General features: G+C 53.2%; 1 protein-coding gene across 3 annotated transcripts in view; it reads left to right on the forward strand.

Moving 5' to 3' along the window:
- CPNE5 (copine 5) overlaps nt 1-20,505 on the forward strand; it is an 87,844-nt gene that overhangs the window by 19,811 nt on the left and 47,528 nt on the right. For all 3 annotated transcript variants that reach the window (XM_012746908.2, XM_012746909.2, XM_020286965.2), the window contains exons 4-7: nt 16,041-16,144; nt 16,611-16,650; nt 16,850-16,926; nt 19,805-19,864. In XM_012746908.2, the coding sequence (XP_012602362.1) occupies nt 16,041-16,144; nt 16,611-16,650; nt 16,850-16,926; nt 19,805-19,864 (281 nt within the window). The remainder of the gene's footprint in view (nt 1-16,040; nt 16,145-16,610; nt 16,651-16,849; nt 16,927-19,804; nt 19,865-20,505) is intronic.

Below are 20,505 nucleotides of genomic sequence, written 5' to 3' on the forward strand. Positions count from 1 at the left end.
CCTGGAAAATCGTGCACTATTTGCATCAATGCCTGCCAGGGCCTTCTGCGTGTCCTGGGGAAGGCAGGAGGGCCCGGCGGGGAGAGTCCCAGAAACGTTCTCGCTGGGAAGCGGGACAGATAGGGAGCCCCGCCCGGTCCCCCATGTGGCAAGTGGGGGTGGTGATCCCTGCCCCTCCGTCGCCGGGCTGAGGGACCCTGGGAAGGGAGGGGTTGGGAATCAGAGTGTCAGGCTGTCTGCCGATGGCCCCACACCACCTGCAGCACATGTGGCCCCAGCACCACGCCCACATGTCCCTGCCGGAGTGCTCAGTCTATTTTTGAGCAACCTCAGCCTGTTTAACATTCTCACACCATCTGGAAATGATGGTTCATCTCTAAGTATTCGGAATGATCTTCTTTGGGGCAACTTGATACGCGTCTCCCGTAACCTGGATTCAACGAACACGTGTTGGGCGCTGTCTCGGGCTGATCATGCTGCTGTAACAAAAACACCGTGGACTGGGTCAAATAAAATGATAAACAACAGACGTTTAGTTCACATGGCTCTGGAGGCTGGGAAGTCTAATGTCTAGGAGCCGGCGGGTTCTCTGTCTGGCGTCCCACAGCCTGTCTAGCGAAGTCCGGTCCTGCCTGCTGGTGGGAGGGGGGGCTGAGCTCCCTCGGTCCTCTTTTGTAAGGACACTCACCCGTTCGTGGGGGCTCTGCTCCCATGACCTGATCACCCCCAAAGGCCCCACCCCCAATACCGCCACTCCGGGGATTAAGGTTTCAACGTGTGAATGTTGGAGGGACGCAGACATTCGGACCCTCGAGGGCACCTGCCGTGTGCCAGGGGATGGACGCTGGGCCTGTGAAGGAGGCTGGACGCCGACTGTAGCCAGAGTGGCTCACCGTCAGTTCAGAGAAATAATAAACCAGCAATAATAATGATAATGGCACACACTTATAAACGCGTGTAAGGTGCCAGGCACCGCACAAGCATTTGATGCGTCCTCACAGCAGCCCGTGAAGTGGAGAAGGTGTCGTTACTATTGGCCCATGTCACAGAGGGGGAAACTGAGACCTTTTGAATCATCGTTTCCTGTCCCTTTGCCAACCCGAGCACCCCTCACCCCAGAGCACCTGTCAATGTTCTTCCCACGGTGTGTGTCCCGTACCATCCGCTGCTCCAGCCCGAGCCCCGCGGGCTGGCGCCCTGCTCCTGCTGCCCTGCGCTCTGCACCTGCTGCGCGTCTCTGAGGGTCCCCCCACATCCGACCCCGCTGCCAGCGCTGTCTGGCGTTCCACTCACCTTTTGGCGGGTGTTTTTACTTAATTCATATGGAGTTTGGGGACTTGTGTGTCTTCCTCCATGAGTTGCTGTCCAAACAGGATTCCCCCGAACCAGACTTGGCAATGAGTTTTTGAACCTAAAGGCGTGAGTTTACATTTATTCTCCTCATGTTTCATTTGTTGGATTCAGTCTGTTGTCGCAGTTTATGAAGATCATGTTAACTACAGTTGTGCATTCAGCATCTCGATTCTGCCTCTTGGTCCTGCGGCGTCAGCTGCAGTTGTCACCCACACAGGTGGCAAGGGGTGGAATGGGATGGGGTGCGTGGTCCTTCACTAGAGACGGTTTCTCAGATTGGTCTCAGTTCTTTAGTTGACCTTTGGGGTGGACAGTTCATCCACCTATGTTCTAGGTAACTTCATAGTTACCATCCATCCCATATTTCCCCATCTGGTCCCCAAGGACCTCATGAACAACAGTCAAATACCCTGCCAGATGATGCCCTGTACTTCATGTCCAAAACCTTGGATTCCATTCCTGGCTCTGATATTTACTAACTGCCTGACCTGGGTGAGGTATTTACCTTCTCTGAGTCTCAGCTCACTGATCTGTAAAATGGGGTCAGGAGACCTCCTTGGGAAGACTAAGGTAATCCTTGTGAAAATGCCTGGAAATAGCAACTGCAATCTGCCATTGCCCAGCTTAGGCACCTGGGTGCCCCTCCACAGTGGGAATGGCCATCCTTGGGGACCTTGTGAACTACGCCGATGCTGGGGACACTGGAGTTGAGTCCTGAGTGGTACCATGTAGAAATCAGGGGGATGGTGTTCCAGGTGGAGGGAACAGCAAGTACGAAAGCCCTGACATGGGAGCTTGCTGCATTTAAAGGACAAAAAGAAGGCCAGTGTGGTTTGAGTGGTGTGAACAATGGAGATCATCCACGGAACGGTCCCAGAAGTTGGCAGGGGCAGACCCTGCAGGGCTGTGCAGGCCATGTAAACAGTTCGGATACTGATCTAAGTGTGATGGGAAGCTATGTACGGGCTTTGATTAGGGGACTGATGCAGCCTGGCTTGTGTTTTAGAAAGAGCTCTGGCCGCTGCGTACAGAGCCGGGCTGCGGGGCAAAGGGCAGAAGCAGGAAGGCAACTTGCAGTCTTGTGGGGGTCTTGGAACCAGATGGTGGTGGGCAAGGACAGTGGGGATCCTGTTTGTCCAGCACCAAGTGTCTAAATCTGAAATGAAATGATCCTCTGCCCCCCGGGCTGTGAGCCAATTGTGGATCCCTGATGACCAACACGGGACCCGGCCCCAGTCATGCTACATAGACCTTTGTTGAAAGATTTACCAGAATGAATGGATCACTATTAATGCTGAAAGCAGGGGGCAGGCCTCTCTAAGAGGCGGGCTCCAAGACAGGTTTGGGGTTGGCTTTCTGGACGCTCCACTTTTTGTACAGAGGAGTCTGCGTCTATAAAGAGAGGTCCCTCCTGAGCTTTGGGTCCCCTGGGAAGCCTTTAGCGGCCCTTGCTCTCATCATGCAGCTCTATTTTCAGGGCTCTGACTCCCTGTCACCAGGAGCAGGCAGTCTGGGACCAAGGCTTTGCTTTGGGGACCCGATGGGTCCATGGGCACCTACTCACAGTCTTAGGGGAAGGCCTTTAAAACCTGCTTTGTCACAGAGAGATGCCATCACAGATGTCCCTTCAAATCCTGACCTTGCCACTTTCCTTAACCTCTCTGAGCCTTAGTTTTTCGCATCACTAAATGGGATCTCAATGCCTGCTCATTGGACTGTGGTGGTGACTAAATGACAGCATCGCTTAACACAGTGCCTGCCTGGGCTCGTACTTGTAAATATGATTATTACGCAGTGCCATCAGGCAAGCTGGAAAGAGGCTGTCCCCTTTCCTGTCTCCCCTTCAATGACAGGGTGACTGGCAAGCCTGCTACCCTGCAAGTCTCCATGTCAGCAGCACCACTGTCCCCTCGGCCCTCTCTGTGCCCAGACGAGGAAGTGGAGGCACAGAGTGCCACTGGACAGTGGCAGAGCTGTGATGGCAGTGTGGTTTCTGAGTCCAGATCCCCACTCCCAGGAAATATCAGCTGCCATCTGCTGTTGTGCAGCCGAGGCGCCCGGGTGCCCCGCCACAGTGGGGACGAGACGCAGCTCTGATTTTCAGAGTGCACTTTTCTGTCCCCAGGGTTTGATGGCGGTACCTCAGGGACCAACTGTGAATATGCGAGTGGCCCTGCCTCCCCTCCCTCCTTCAAGCAGAGATGTTCATTATCTCTATGTAATAGAAATATTTCTAAACATTATTTCTATGTAATACATTAGACATGAGCCCAGGGCTTCATTTGAAGAAAGGAGTTTGCTTTTCTAGTAAACCCCACGGTTCTAGGCCGGGTCCCTTGGTGGCTGATAGATCTATTTCCTCTTTGGTGTTAGTCCAGGTGCACTTGGCGGTGTGGCTGAGCTGTTGAGGCTGTGAGCTCCAAAATTGAGTCCCAAAATGGGACCCAAGACCGCCACCTGCCCAGCTGGGGGTCTTGGGCAAGAGCTTAGGCTCGAGAGCCTGCTGTGAGGATTAAATGAGCTAATTCACGCAAAGTGCCTGTCCTGCGGAAAAAGCTCTTGTAAGAAGCCCTGAGCGAGAAACCAGTGCTTTACCACTGACTGTCATTCCAGACATTGTGATGTCGTTTGGTAGGAGCTATAGATATTCTGGGGTGAGCTGGGAGACAGGTGGTCCCAGGGCCCTGGATGACGATGACAATGATGCTTGGCTGCCCTTAGGGTGGGGCTTGCTCAGACTCCCACCCGCTTCCTACAGCCAGACCCAGGGCTGGGGGCCTGGCGTGGGAGAATAGGGTAGTAGAAGGTGCTTTGCTGGCAGCTTGGCAGCCAGGCTTGTTGGTAAAAGAGCCCTTCCCCCAGGATCTGGGACCATTTAACAGATTATCTGGAATAATGGCTAATTAGAAACTAAGCTTTTTGGCAGGAAGTCTTTCGTTATAGGCTTGGTAAAGTTTCGTAGCCCACTGGTGGTTTCTGAGACTACATAGGGAACTTCTAGGCTGAGAACCAGGGAGGCCTTTGGAGCATGGCGTCTCCTCACTCAGGCCCCCATCTCCACCTTGCCCTTCCTCACCTAGAGGCCTTAACGAAACAGGAGACAGTCTGGGAGGTCACCAGGCCAAAGACACACCAAGTGCAGACATCGTGGCTCATGCTGCGTGACTTTAGGCAAGCCCCTTTCTGTCTCTGGGCTTGGTTTCCTGCTGTGCAGAGAGGGGTGACCACAGAACTCTGGACTCCTCCAGTGAGAGAACCTGAGAGAACTTTCCAGATCCGAGATGGTGGCAGGCCTGGCACAGCCAGATCCTTTGTGCCCCTCCTCCTGCTCCCAGGTGTCAGGCCACTCTTCTCCCCAGCCGCTGCGAGCCCACCCGGCTCCTGTCCCCAGGGCCAACCTTGGGAAGCGCGTTCCCTTTCTCTGTTTCTGTCTGGGTCACATAGCTTCTGGCCTCTAATTTTAATCCTGCTGAACATGACGCATGAGGGCCTCATGCCCGGGCTGGGCTCTGCAGCAAGGCTTTTAGAATCCCCAATTAAGGAGCCATGAATAATATATGCAAAATTCTAGGGGGAGCCTTGGCCAGGAAGGTTGAGCAGGTTGCAGGTAGAGAGCACTTTGTCAGCCCCGGCCTCCTGTCCCCGAGGCACAGCCGCTGGGGCTTTGCAGCTGGGGGAAGACTCCGATGCTCCATCCAGCTGTAATTTGCAAAAAGGCAAGAGCTGCCTAAATCAAGGGCCCTTAAGACTGTGAAGGCTCGCAGAGAGCCACCCCGGCCAGCACGGCAGGGCTGTGCCTTTGCCACTCCTGGGCCCTTGTCCTGCCTTGCCCACGGCGCGGTGCCTCTGGGAGGGCCCCATTAGCTTCCCGAAGCCATGCCTTCATCTGTAAAATGGTGACGATGATAACATCTCCACAGGGGCACTGGGGGGTGGAATGAGACCATGGACTGTGGAAGTGTTTCGAAGATGAGAAATCACGATACAAAGTGGAAGGAGGAGGAGGATTTGGTGAAAGAAAGAAACTGCTTGAGGGGTGGCAACAGGCCGACTAGGGCACTGCTCAGGCTGGGAGCCCCTGCCCTGGGCTCCTGTCACGCCCGTTCCCTAACTAGTTGTGTGACTCTGGTCTGAGCGCACCAACCCCCACTTCCCTGCCTTTGTTTTCTTGTTGGTTTATCGAGAGGATTTGGTTCCTCCTAGCTCTAAAATCAGGTCCTATACATCAACTTGGGTTTTTCTTTTTTGGTTTTTGGAGTTTTGTTTTGTTCGGGAAACAAGGTCTCACTCTGTCGCCCAGGCTGGCATGCAGGGGTGTGATCACAGCTCACTGTAACCTGGAACTCCTGGGCTCAAGTGATCCTCCTTGAGCCTCCCAAGTAGCTGGGACAGCAGGTAGCCACGGCACCCAGCTCTATGTCCCCTTGTTAATCAATAATTTATAATGGAAATCACAGGAAGGCCCAGGACTGTGTGTGTGTGTGTGTGTGTGTGTGTGTGTGTGTGTGTGCGCGTGCGAGCATGTAGGGGCTGCAGGTGGGGGTTGGGATGGGCAGAGGTACAGGTTAGGGACACTCACCTGTATGACCCAACCTACGGAACCACCCAGACCCATAGAAGAGTGAACCAGGTAGCAGGCACAGTAAGCACTGAAGCAGTTCCGAGTGGGGCCAGGGGCTAGAGAGCTACAGGAGTGAAGACCATTCCAGCCTCACTCACAGTATTAACCTCTTGTTGACTGGTGACTGTATCAACTCCTTATTGATTTGGAACCAGCCTGCCTGGCTTCAAATCCTGCTCCTACCACCTACTAGTTGTGTGACCTTGGGCAAGTCCCTTAATCTCTCTGAGCCTTATCTTAGTTTACTTACATGTAAAATGGGAATAATAATAGTACTGGATCCTAAGTACTATTCAAGTACTCGATGAGGATGCTGCCTCATCAAGATTAAGTTAATTACTATATGGAGAACACTTAGTGCCTGGCACACAGTAGGGCTACGTGAGCAAGCATGACTATCAACACTGAAGACCAACTCTGCAGCGGAGGCTCCGCAGTGTTTCTTGCACATTCCCTTCCACCCTTCCCCTGGAGGAAGGAATGATTCGCTGTGTTTTAGCAGTGGGGAGTGCATCCGCCCAGGGGCTGTCTCACACAGATAGTAAACAACAGAACACAGGCCAGTGGGGGCCTGGGCTCACTACACCACGCTGGCCCCAGTGACCCCCAGCCATGGGCTTTTGTGAGGGTTGACCCAGCTGTGAGGAGATGTCCTCTAGCTGTCTGCTGGGTGTTGTGGGGACCCCGCAGGGAGTGCAGGACCCAGATCGTCATGGAGTAGCTGGTTTGTGTGAGCTGTGTGACTGGAAATGCCAGCCCTGCATCTCACCCTGTGTGCAGATGTCTGGAGAGAAACCACACGAGCTGGGGCTGTCAGGGGATGCAAGCACAGGGGACTTCCTTAGGTGGAGGACAGAGCCTTCTCAGGTGTGGAAGGCGAGCAGGAAAGAGTAGGAGCTGAGTGGGACACTTTGAGCGTCTTAGAGACCAGGCTGAGTTCAGAGATTTGGGAGATACAAGCTTTCTGGGTGGTTGGGCCAGAGTTTGGGATTTAGAAAGAACCAGAGTGTGGAATCACTAATTTACAGAGCACATTTTATGTCCCAGGTGGTCTTCTAAGTATATTATATAAATTAAATCATTTAAGCCTCCAGCAGCCCTGGAACGTGTGGATAAATTGTCATTCTCATTTCACAGAAGATGAAACCGGGGCACAGAGAGGTAAAGGAACTTGCCCAATGTCACACAGCCAGTGAGTCCTGAGTCAAAAGTTAAAGCCAGGAAACCTGGCCCCAGACTCTGTGCTATTAACTACTTCACTTTACTATTTTATGTGTGAAACCCTAAGATCTGCCTTCAAAGCTAGAATCAGTGGTTCTTAAAGCTTTTTGAAGACATGCTTCTCTTTGAGTAACTAATAAAAACTCCGGCTCCTCTCCCCATAAAATGCAGACATGTACAGACATTTCCATTCAATTTCAGGGGGTCACAATCCCACTTAAAGCCCTGACTCTAATTTAGCAATTGTCCTTCCCTACCTGGCCCTCTCTCTGACACCTGTGTGGCTGGAGGGCCACATTGGACGACGTGGAGGCGGTTAGGGAGAGGCCCTGGCCCTGAGAGTCGCCACTGAGGCCCGTAGGTGGGACAGCAGCGCTGAGACCCCGAGTCCAGAGGGCTGTCGCAGGACGCCGGTATGCTGGCTGCACCAGCGGGAGTCATGCCCTTTGCTGGTGGCGTGAATGTGACACGGTGGAACCTGAGCAGGGTGGGGTGGCCGCAGGGACTGTTCTTGGTTCGTGTTCAGTTGAGTTGGACATTGTGTGCGTGTGTGTGAACGTGCTTGTGAGAGAGAAGGGGCCCCAGCAGGAAAGAACTCTACTCCGAGGGTTTAGCTGGAGAGATTGTAATGAAGGGACTTCTGTCGGAGGTATGGTGAGGGTGGGGAGATCCACAAGGGCAGTGCAGCACCTGGGGACCAGCACCCGCAGGGAGCTGTCCCCCCGGCTTGCGGACCACGGGGCAGGCAGTGCTGCTGTCTGTGAGTGGCAGTGAGGCCTGCGTGGAGCTGTGGTCCTGGGGGGCGGCCCTTCCCGGAAGCACGGTGCTGAGGCTGGCAGGAGTGGGCAGTGCCCCACCCCTCCCTCCGCCTCCCCCTCCAGTGCCTCCACTGGCCACATGGGCGAGGAAACCAGAGTGCTGCTGTTCCAAGGGAGACAATGTCCTCTAAGACATGATTGGAGCTGGGCCGGGTGGGGCCGCAGCAGGGACTCTCCAGCCTCCAAGCCAGTCCAGGCCTAATCGCCAGCCCCGTGACGCCCACAGGTCGGGAGCCCGTGTCTGACTGAGGCCTCCTAGTAGGGTGTGGGGCGGGAAGGCCTTGCTTGTCTCACCTGGCTTCTCCACCAAGGGTGCCCACCTGCCCCGTAAGTCCCAGCTCCTGGGAGTAACACAGCCCCTGGGAGTCACTTAATTTACTCCTCAAAGAAGTTTCAAGTCTGCCTCCCCTTTGAGGGTCTCATTGGAATTGATGACATGTAATTAATGCTGCTTAATTGATATTCTTGGAGCTTAGTCACAGAGGTTTTAGGAGCCCTGGGGAACATCTTTTGTGGCACATCAGGAGCTTTTTCCTCTGGCTTTTGTTGCCAGGCATAAGAAGAGAGCATTTCAGAGGATAAATACTCTAATTTCCTGGCTTCCTTCTCATTTGCACTTTCTCTTTCCTCCTACCCCTATAGGAAGCCCTGCCAGCCCCTGGAGTCAGGGAGGTCCCCTGTCACCTCTGCGATCACTCAGCCTCCCTCCCAATTTTCACAGCCCAGCCTGCCCCGCCACACCTGCCCACTTCTCTAGCAGTTCTCCAGGGCTCTCTGCCTCACGTCCCGCTCAGGTCTCTGGGCTTTCCTCGGTCGGGATTCCTGTGCTTGGGGGCCTGCCCTCCAGACTGTGAGCAATGTGAAGACTCCCCTTCCCTGCGCCCTCAGAGCGCAGAGTGTGGACATCAGGGTCCAGAACTGACCGGAAGCGCGGACAGGAACACTGGGAGCTGGCGGAGTGAACAACGTTGGCTAGGTTCTGGATTATGGGGCGTGAGGGGTTAACCTCCCCTCCAGCTCCTCCCCAGGCAAGATTTTGGCACAGCAGTTAGACTGCATGCCTTCCTGGGGTTCCCAGGGCTTAGGTGCTAATATCTCATCACCCCAAGTCCCTTCCAGCTTGAAAACTGTAAGTCCCTGTAGAATGAAATACAACAGCCAAATTGATTATTTTAAAACATCAGTTGAGCTGCATTCCTGCCATCATTAATCGGGGTGTAAATTGGGCCTGACAGGGACCTGCTGGCTTCCCAGATTTTAAAATCTAAGTTTTAGCATTTTTTCCCCTTTGTTATTAGTCCAAGTAATGAAGGCTATAAAACATCTTTAGTAAGTCCCAGGACTGCGGATTGCCCAGTTGTTTGTGATATGTGCATGTTAATTACCTCTGAGTCCTGGTAATCCATCACTGGGAGATACCGGAGTCCCCCGCCCTGTCCTGTTTCCAGGGGAACTCCATTTTCTTCTCAGACAGAGATCAATCTCTAGGGAATTCCCCTCTCCCGAAGCTTCAAGTGCCATTTTGAAAGCAGCCTTGTCGTCTGCCCTAATGGGGGTTCTCCTTGGAGTTTACACTGGGGGTGGCCGGGGAAGGAGACAGCTAAGGCAGCTTCTCCTTCTGGGCCGGTTATCTCAGACCTGCGGGGGGAGGGGAGATCTCAGTGGCAGAGGAGGAGGGCAGCATATGGGGGAGGAGGTAGGCCCCTTCCCTGAGGGAGGATTCTCTCAAGTCTGGGTGTTTTCCTGGAATATTCTGCAGGAAAGCTATAGGAGACATTTTTCTTTTGTCTGAAGACAGAAAGTATTGAGAATTAAAGCAGAGGAAGAGAAGGCAGGAACTCTTTTGCAACAAGGGTTTTCCATCATAAGATTGCTGTCACATGTAGGGGGTGGGACGGGAGCCCAGTCTCACTCAATTTGCCTTGTGCATAGTGGGCCTTCTGTAAATGCTTGTGAAGGAAACCTCATCTTTATTTGATTTTCATAATGCTTGATGATTCCTTGCAGTAAGAGGAAGTAAAAATATAATGGGCTTTGGAGTTCTACACACCTGGGTTTAGATCCAGCTCTGCCTAGCCGTGTGACCTTGGGCAAATTACTTAATCTCTCTGATTCTCAGTTTCCTCACTTGTACAATGAGTAACTCACAGGATCCATTTGCTCTACTGAGCATTCAGTAGGGGCTAAGTAAATGTTAGTTTTCTTCCTTCTTCCTTCTGTATTCCCATTCATTTGTGGTTCTCAACTCCATCTGCACAGTAGAATCACCTAGGGAACTTTAAAAAAGCACAGTTGTTTAGGCCCTACACACTGAGATTTGGATTTAATTGGTCTGTGGTGGGGCTGGAGCATGGGTATTTTTAAAAGGCACCTGTTAAAGTATATATGTTTTTAAAGGTAAAGTCATAACTCCCATACAAATATAAAATGAACACACGACAAAGATTTAACTTGTTAATTGAGGAAATCTGTAAGATGTTATAATCAGTTCAAATAATTCTTACACACATGTAGGCAATCAGGAATGCTGAAATGAAGTTACAAATGACACGAAATTGCTCAATAGCCACCGAGTAATAACCAATTGCGTTCCATTGTGCAAATTTCTTTTGTCACTCTATGCATTAACGTGAGAATCATTTGCATTACTCTGTGCTTTGTAAAATTTTATAGAGCCGTGAAGTAGCTCAAAGGTAGCGAAAGGTTCAGACCCCCATGGAATCAGATCCCTGGACCAGTATGTTAAACAGGACACTGTGTAATCTGCCTTTTTGTCCGTTTCGATGTCTCACACTTCCCCAGGGATTCTAACATGCAGTCAGGGTGAGACCCCACCATAGACCTTTGTATGTGGATCTTTTATCACTGTTACCACACTATACCAGCAGTCCCTGACATTTTAACACGGAAGACAACTTTTCCGCGGGAGGCGGGGGGGGGGGGGCAGGTGGGGGCTGTGCAGCCCGGTCCCTAACAGGCCACGGACTGGCGCTGGGCTGTGGCCCAGGGCTTGGGGACCACAGCGCTGTATTGTAGTTATTTGCTTGTGAGTCGTCCCACCTGTGATGGAGAATTCTTGAAGTACAGTGTTCATGCTCTTTTATTTTTGTAGCTCAGTACCAATCACACTGCCCGGCCTACAATAAGTGCTTAAAAACTGCTAAATGAATAATTGAATTGAATGATGGCTTTTGAATGATGACGAGTAGTATTATTCTCCATCTTCTGATGGGAAACTGGCTCTGAAAGGCTCTGATCAAATCACACAGTGAACTTGTGATGAAATTGGGACTTAAAACCATTCATCCATTTCCTCACTCAACCCTAATTCATTCAACAATCCATGCGTACCTACTGTGCACCAGTCCCTGGTAGCAGTGAGCAGAAGCAGCGAGCAGTCCTTGCCCTCCCAACCTTACTCACAGCGCACCATGGCTTACAGAGCATGAGCCCATGCCTGGCTTGTGCCTGGAAGTCAGTGCTCATTAGCCGCATGACCTTGGACAAATTAACTTTTTTGTGCTTCCGTTTTCTCATCTGTTCAATGTGGAAGCCTACCACGAAAGCATTGCACAGTAGTGTGGCACACAGTGTTTAAAACCATTCCTGGTGCACTATATGTGCTCAGTAAACATTACCTGTGACCATCTGCAACTGGGAGCTTGTGACTGTTAAACACTGTGTCGGGTCCTGGGCTGCGAAGATGCAGAGAACTTGGATTCTCCTGCTGCTTGGGAAGCTGGCAGTCGAGAGGGTAGAAAGAGACTCAGTGGGTCCCTATCCGGCGACGTGGTAAGTGCAGCCTTAGGGATGCAAGCGGGATGATGGGTGCAGGGGAGGGGTGGGGAGCCAGAGGGCAGGTCTTCTAGGGCACTGAGGCCTCAAGCATTAGGAATTGGCCCATATGGGGACCCACTAGGAGGCTGTCACGGTGGTTGAGGCCACAGCAGAGGAGGTGGGGATTGACTGGAATGAGAGATTAATTTGATGAGGGGCTCAGGACAAGAAGACTCCAAGTCTAGTGCTCCTCCGGTGACCCCACACTGCCTAAGTGGGAGTTTCCCTTTTCAAGTTCTAACTTAATTCAGGATAGAAGGGGACACGCAGGACAAGTCCCAGGTAACCCAGGGTGATGCCCACTGCATGGCGAGGGGCCCACGTGCTGGCACTTTCCTGGACTGCAGGGCCCCTTCAGGGAAGACTGATGCCGGGACTAATTGTTTATTTTGGCAATTACTTCCCCCCCACCCCCAAAATAAGAGCATGCTAGTGTATTAAGAGAGAGTAACCATCTATTTACAATGTTTAGTCTTGCACCTGCCTGTCTTACTCATTTCGAGACTCCAGCGAATATTGTAATGAACAGGGCCCCTGCCTTCATGGAGCATACAGTGCAGCAGGGTTTGCTGTTTTGTCTTTAAATTATGATTTTAAAAAAACCCCACATAACATAAGATTTGCCATCATAACCATTTTTAAGTGCACAGGTCAGTAGAGTTACAAATATATTTGCTTTGTTGTGAAACAGGTCTCTAGAACTTTTTCTTCCTGCAAGACTGACACTCCATACTCATTAAACAACGCCCCTTCCCCCCTCCACCTGGCCCCTGGTGGCCGCCATTCTACTGTGTGCTTCTGTGAATTTGGCGGCTTTAGATACTTGACATAGTGGACTCCTACGTTATTTGTGCTGTTGGGACTGGCTTATTTCACGCAGCATGATGTCCTCAAGGTTCATCCATGCTGTAGCAGGTGTCAGGGTTTCCTTCCCTGTTAAGGCTGAATGATATTCTATTGTAGGTGCACTGTTTTATACTTTACCTTTTAGCTTCCTATCCCTGTTTTGAAACAAAATCTTGCCAAAAATGTCTGTGTATTGAACACATATAAAAGAGAACCGTTGTGATGGAGTTGTTGGCCTGGAATCATACCCACTCTGCCCCCCTCCATGGCACGGGAAGCCTCCAAGGAACTCGGAGCCCAGTGGACCATGATCTGATCCAGTGGTGCTCAAAGTGGGGTCCCTGGACCAGCAGCAGAAGCATCACCTGGGGACTTTATTTATTTACTTTTATTTTTTGAGACAGAGCCTCGCTCGGTCACCCTGGGTAGAGTGCAATGGTGTCATCATAGCTCACTGCATCCTCAAACTCCTGGACTCAAGTGACCCTCCCGACTTAGCCTCCCAAGTAGCTGGGACTACAGGTGCTCTCCTCTATGCCCAGCTAATTTTTCTAATTTTAGTAGAAATGGGGGTCTTGCTGTTGCTCAGTCTGGTCTCAAACTCCTGGGTTCAAGCAATCCTCCCGCCTCAGCCTCCCAGAGTGCTAGGATTGCAGGCGTGAGCCACCATGCTCAGCCAACCTGGGGACTTTTAAAGTGCAGATTCTCAGGCCCTGCTCTGGCCCTGCTGAATCAGAACCTCTAGGGGTGAGGCCTACAATCTGTATTTTAATAAGTCTTCTAGGTGATGCTGATGCCCAAAGATGAGGAGTGACTTGTGTAAAGTAATTTGGGAACTTTCATGGGATTCAGTTATTTAGTACCTATCATGAATAAAATTCTAGAGTATCTGTTGTGGCCGGGCACAGTGGCTCATGCCTGTAATCCTAGCACTCTGGGAGGCCGAGGCGGGCGGATTGCTCCAGGTCAGGAGTTTGAAACCAGCCTGAGCAAGAGCGAGACCCCATCTCTACTATAAATAGAAAGAAATTAATTGGCCAACTAATATATATAGAAAAAATTAGCCGGGCATGGTGGGCGCATGCCTGTAGTCCCAGCTGCTCGGGAGGCTGAGGCAGGAGGATTGCTTGAGCCCAGGAGTTTGAGGTTGCTATGAGCTAGGCTGACGCCACGGCACTCACTCTAGCCTGGCCAACAAAGTGAGACTCTGTCTCAAAAATAAATAAATAAATAAATAAATAAATGATAGAGTATCTGTTGCAAGGGAAACCAAGAAAATTAAGTCTCTGTGTTAGTTAGCTACTGCTGAGTAACAAACTGGCCTTGAACCTTTAAACAGCAGGGTCAGGAATCCGGGTGCAGCTTTGCTGAGAGACCCTCTGGCTCAGGGTCTCTCACAGGCCTCAGGGAAGGTTAGCCAGGGCCTCAGTCATCTCAAGGGTCAAGTGGGCACGATTTGCTTTCAAGCTCACTCTTTGGTTGTTGGCAGGATTCCCGTTCTGGCGGGCAGGAGGGCTGACAGCTGCTCTTCCTCCCTGGCCGTTGGCCGAGGCCTCTCTCGTTTCCTTGCCATCCTCTGCCCAAGGCCAGCCTCACCAAAGTGAGCAAGCAGGACAGGGCAAGAGAGGGCACCCGAGATGGAAGTCGTAGTTGTTTATAGCATGATCTTGGAAGTGGCAGCCTGTGACCTGTGCCATAATCTGTTCACTAGAAGTGTGTCATAGGTCCGGCCCACATTCAGGAGGAGGTGCTCATGCAAGGGGGTGTATATGAAGGGTGGGTGAAAGGATGGCATTGCCAATAGACTGTCTAACAGAGAAAAGAGGTAGAAAATGTTACAGCACACACTGCCCCTTTGTTTGCTTAACCACCTGAGGCTTAACTTGTTGTCTTTTCTTTTTTGAGACACAGTCTCACTCTGTTGTCCAGGCTAGAGTGAGTGCCGTGGCGTCAGCCTAGCTCACAGCAACCTCACACTCCTGGGCTCAAGCGATCCTGCTGCCTCAGCCTCCCGAGTAGCTGGGACTATAGGCATGCGCCACCATGCCTGGCTAATTTTTTCTATATCTATTAGTTGGCCAATTAATTTCTTTCTATTTATAGTAGAGACGGGTCTCACTCTTGCTCAGGCTGGTTTCGAACTCCTGACCTCGAGCAATCCCAATCCGCCCATCTTGGCCTCCTTAACTTGTTGTCTTTAAGAGTTCATTTACACAGCCTTGAAGAGTATTGAAGTGTGACCCTCCCCCACAGTTACCACTTTACAATAACTCCCTTTTTACCCTTTATAACCCAAATAAAAGGCCTCAACCCTTCACACTTGGGGCCAACACTTCTTTCTTTCTCTCTCTCTTTCTTTTCTTTATTTACTTTCTTTCATGCCATGCCCTCTCCTCTCTTAAAAGCAAAATAAACTTCTTTCTTTAAAACCTATCCTAATCATTATGTCAAAAATTCTTTCTCAGCGGGCATGGTGGCTCACGCCTATAATCCTAGCACTCTGGGAGGCCGAGGCGGGTTGATAATTTGAGCTCAAGAGTTTGAGACCAGCCTGAGCAAGAGCGAGACCCCGTCTCTACTAAAAATAGAAAGAAATTAATTGAACAACTAAACATATATATATATATATATAAATTAGCTGGGCATGGTGGAGCATGCCTGTAGCCCCAGCTACTCGGGAGGCTGAGGCAGGAGGATAGCTTGAGCCCAGGAGTTTGAGGTTGCTGTGAGCTAGGCTGACGCCATGGCACTCACTCTAGCCCAGGCAACAGAGTGAGACAAAAAAAATTCTTTCTCAGCCCACGCTACGCATTCCCACCCTAACAGTAGGGATCTTTTAGGAGGCCGTCTCCAACAGTCCCTGCCTCTGCCCTTGGGATGCCCTGTGGGGCACCAGACAAGTACACGCCTAGTTTCGGAATCGGAGCAGAGCAGTGGTCATAGCGGTGAGCACAAGCTCAGTGGAGGCTCAGAGAAATAAAACTCTCTGTTGGAGGAATCGGGAAGGTTTCCTGGAAGAGATGGCATTTACTTTGGGCCTTGAAGGAACGGGCGTGGCACTGCAGAGAAGGGCTTAGCCTCGGCAGAGGCAGCCAGGCGGGAAAGTGCGGGCTGCTCAGGTGTGAAAGCAGGCGCTCCTGTGGGGCGTAGATACAGGGGGAATAAAGCTGCTGTGGCCGGAGCCACGCCGAGCGTGCATTCCATTGTTACATGGGGAGCTGGTGCCTCGGTGGGAGGGCGGGGCTCAGGACCCCCCTTTCCGGAGCCAGGACCACCGCGTTGCTCCGAGCCCAGTGCCCCAGCATGCCCCGCCGGCCTGGCCCACTCCCCGTCTTCTCTTGCAGTTCGGGCGCACGGAAGTCATCGACAACACACTCAATCCTGACTTCGTGCGCAAGTTCATCGTGGATTATTTCTTCGAGGAGAAGCAGAACCTCCGCTTTGACCTGTAAGGGGAAGCTGGAGCTGGGCGGGGCCGGTGCTGGGAGGTGGCCGCGGGCCCTGTGGTCGGGGCAGGAGTTTCCCTTACCAGGGAAGGTGGGGACAGGGCGAGAAGGGTAAGCTGGCTCAGCCACCTGTGAACCAGCCAGGGCGGCAGGGCTCATTTATTTTATTTTTTCAAATTTTAATGAGGTATAACATATATACAGTGAAGTGCATGATCTTAGAGTCTACTCCATGAGAAAAACGTTTTCACGTCTGTTTACACCCATGTGACCATCACCCAGATCAAGAGACAGAAGACGTCGAGCACCCAGAAGTCTCCCTTTTGTGCCTTCCAGCCGTTATTTCTAGAAATATCCAGTATGTTAGAGCGTGTTTGGGGGAGCAAGGGCCCTAACTCAACTCCAGGACCCAGGCAGGGTTGCATAGGCTGCCCTCGGCCACCTTCTCCTTTCTCTGTATTCCTACAGATACGACGTTGACTCCAAGAGCCCTGATTTATCCAAACACGTGAGTTCTGCCAGCGTGGCCATAGCTTCTGAACGCCACCCTCTAGGTCGCCTTGGGCTTCGCGGTGGTGGGGCATGTGTCTCATGCTGCACCCCGGCACTTCAGAGCCCTCCCACGTCCGGGGCCGGGCGGTGGGGGAGGTGGGCTCACTCTGAGCAGAGTGGGTAACGCTGGCCTTTTCTGTCCCCTGGATATGCAGGACTTCCTGGGCCAGGCCTTCTGCACCCTTGGAGAGATTGTGGGGTCCCCTGGGAGCCGCCTGGAGAAGCCCCTCACGTGAGTGTGCGGGGACACGGCTGTCTGGGTGGCTTCCCCAGGGTGGGCCGCCTCCCGCCTGCCTGCTGAGCGCTGGCTCGGGGTGGGGAGAGCAGTTGTGACGGGCATTCGCAGGGCAGTCAGGAACGAGGAGGCCCCAGGGCCCTGCCCTGACAGGGCCTCTAACCCACTATCTCGGAAGGACCCGGGCTGGTTATTAGAGCCCCGTACTCCTGGGAAGGCCTGAGACGCCATCCAGTCCATTCCCACCCGGCCCCTATCATCGTGTGGGGGAAGAAACTAGCCCAGAGAGGAGAAGCGATTTGCCCACGGCCACACGGCCAGGAGGTAGGAGGGCTGGGATTTGAACCCAGGGCTCTACTCATACAGCACTTTCCTTAGACTGTTCACAGCTTGTAGGCCAGAGCCGTGTACAGTGAGGCCCTTCCCATCCCACCCTGCCCCGACAGTCTGCGCTGTAGGACCTTAGGTGACTCTAGGGGAAATCCGTTACTCTGGGCAGGCGCTGGGACAAGGACTCCCAAGACTTCTTGCAGTGGGCCTGGGGGTGTCTTGGCCAGGCAGCGAGGGCGACTTCGTTTGTACCTATTTCTCAGGAAGGGACAGGGACAGGGCCCAGGAAAGAGAGGCCTGCAGACTGGGACAGCGTCCAGGCCACAGGGCAGAGCAGTCAGGAAGTTGGGGTTGGGCTGGGCCAGGCGTCAGTCTCCTTAGCATGATCAGTAGCTGCAGTGTGTGTGTGTGTGCTTTGTAGGGTATGGTGTGTGTGTGCTGTGTGTATATTTGGTGTAGTGTGGGATGCGGGGTGTGTGTGTGCTGTATGCTGTGTGTATATTTGGTGTAGTATGTGATGCGGGGTGTGTGTGTGGTGTGTGGTGTGTGTGGGGGTGTGGTGTGTGTGGTGTGAATGTATGTGGTGAGGCGTGTGGTGCATGTGTGCGGTTTGTAGGGTATGGTGTGTGTGTGGTGTGAATGTACGTGGGGTGGCGTGTGGTGTGTGTGATGTGTGTGGTGTGTGTGTATGTGGTATAGTGTTGGATGTGGGTGGTGTGTGTGTGGTGTGTGATTGTGCGGGGTATGTGTGGTATGTTGTGTGTGTGGGGTGTGGTTTGTGTGTGGAAGTGTGTGGTGTATGTGTGTGGGGTGTTTGTATGTATAGTATGATGTGCGTGGTTTGTGTGGTGTGTGTGTGTGAGGGGGGTGTGTGTGTGAGGGTGTGGTGTGTGTGTATGTGTGTGTGTGTGGTGTGTGTGTGTGTATGTGTGGCGTGTGTGTGTGTGTGTGTGTGGTGTGTGGAGTCTCCCTTCCAGGCCCTTGCCTGTGACCCTCAGTAACTGTGTGGTGACTTCAGGGCCCCAGAAAGGTCTCGTCTCTGGTTCCCAGGAAACGGTACTAGCTACCATTCATTGAGACGGGGCAGCACCCACATTCGGAGGGCTCCGAAGCTTATAGAATTTGGGGCCTTTTCAAAAAAAGAATACAAAATTCACATTCAGGTCTGCCGGGCCCCTCCCTCCTCAGACATATCCCTAACAATTTTGATCTGTAAGTTTCTATTCTTTCTCTAGCGTGGAAGGGGCTCGTGAGAGTGAGAGCGGGGGCGCGGGACGTCTGCCCCTCCGCCTGTTTCAGTGTGAGCCGAGCACCGCAGCTCACTGGCATTTGGTTCCCACCTCAGCCCCTCCCCCAGCCCACACCTGCCCTCCCCCCCACGCCCACCCCCCACCCCTCCGTGGCTGTGCCTGGATTGCCAGGCTGGAGGTGCCCCGCCCGCAGCGGGTGTGTCCGCGCTGCCCACTAGTCATGTGGGTCTGTTTCTTGCCTGCTGTCACCTGGTCCCCCTTCGGTGGGGGGACATCTTCTGGGATGGGGATTGAGGAGGACTTCTGTGGGAGTCTCTTGAGCTAAGCCTCCAAGGACAAGCGAGATCTAAGACTAGAGGTGGACGGGAACGCGGGTGGGAGGTGGACCTTCCTCCGCCGCGGCAGGTTGCCGTGGCCGAGCGTGGTCGTCCTCCGCCCAGACCCTGCGAACGGCTCCTGTTTCCTGGCTCCGTTCTGGGCCAGACGAGAGGGTCAGTGTTTCGCCTGTGAAACCCGTGTTAGCTCGCTGGGGCTGCTGTAGCAAATACCACGGACTGAGCGGCTGAAATAACAGACATTTATTTTCTCACAATTCTGGAGGCTGGAAGTCCAAGATCAAGACGCTGGCAGGGCTGATTTCTCCTGGGTCCTCCCTCCGTGGCTCGTGGCTGGCCGTCTCTTCTCCTCCCCACGTCTTCCTGTGCTGTCCCCCGGGCTATCTGGGTCCTGATCTCTTCTTAGAAGAACATACCAGTCCTACAGGATCAGGGCCTCGTTTTACCTTAATTACCTCTTTAAACACCCTGTCTGCAAATACAGCCACACCGTGAGGTCCTGGGCGCTAAAGCGTCAACATACGAGTTTTGGGGAACACAATTCATCCCCTGCCATGACCGCATGTGATTTTTTTCAGGAATCTCCCCATTTTGCAGCTGAAGCTCCAAGAGCTAGAGCAATGGTTCTCAAACTGCAGGGCCGTCGGCATCCCCTGGGCTGCTAGATCACAGCGCACTCGCTCCCTGGACTCTCCCGTCCCGTGTGGACGGGGCCTGGGCATGTACATTTCTAGCACAGCCCGGGGGATGCTGACGCTGCTGGTTGAATATCCCACTTTGAGAACCACTGACGTAGAGTAACTCGCCCAGAGAAAGACCTGTCCTTGCCCGGCCTGTGGCTTTCGGTCCCGTGGTAAGGGCCTCCAGAACAGAAACTTGTCTCCAAGAATCTGGCGCAGTGCTCCGGCCTCTGTGGTGGGGGTGTCAGCTGATGGCGTGCTCTCTCTTCTCTCTCCACAGGATAGGCGCCTTCAGCCTGAACTCCAGGACAGGCAAACCCATGCCCGCTGTGTCCAATGGGTAGGTCGCCAGACGCCCGTGGCCTTGGAGTCCTCAGACGTTCAGGCAGTAGGCCCCGCCCCTGCTCCCATCACTGTGAATTCAGCTCTGGTTAGGGGACAGAGGGGCTCCTACCCCCAGAGGGACCCAGGCACTTTGGACCCTGGACAGAGGCCCCCTCCCCTGCAGCTGGCCCCTCCCCCACCCGGGCCAGAGCTTGGGCGCCCAAGCCCCTGTGGGGGCCCGCCTTCAGGGAGCAGGCTGGGGCTTAGAGGTAGGGGCTCTTTTCTGGGAATCTGCAGGGCCAGGCACTCTCCACTCCCTTCCTTCCTCTCTCCCTGGCCTGGTTTCTTCCCCTCCCACCCCCACCCCTTTCTCTGTATCTTCCCTCCCCTCCTCTGCTCAGCCCTGCGCCCTCCACCGTCTGCACTGCTGGATGCCAGCCTCCCCTCACCACAGAGCGATCCAGCTGAGGCCCTCTTTTCTGTTTGCTCACCAGCTGTGGTGTGCGGGCCATCCTCGCTCTGCCCCCTTGACCATCAGTCTTGGCTGGCTTGGTGCAGGGCCTCCCCACCCCTCCCTCCCCTTCCCTCCCTGTCCCCTGCCCTGGCTTCTTTCTCATGCCCGCTGCAGGGCAGGGCAGGGGGCATCTGGCCAGAGGA

Source organism: Microcebus murinus, chromosome 5 (assembly GCF_040939455.1).
Source record: "Microcebus murinus isolate Inina chromosome 5, M.murinus_Inina_mat1.0, whole genome shotgun sequence".
NCBI classification, from domain to species: domain Eukaryota; kingdom Metazoa; phylum Chordata; class Mammalia; order Primates; family Cheirogaleidae; genus Microcebus; species Microcebus murinus.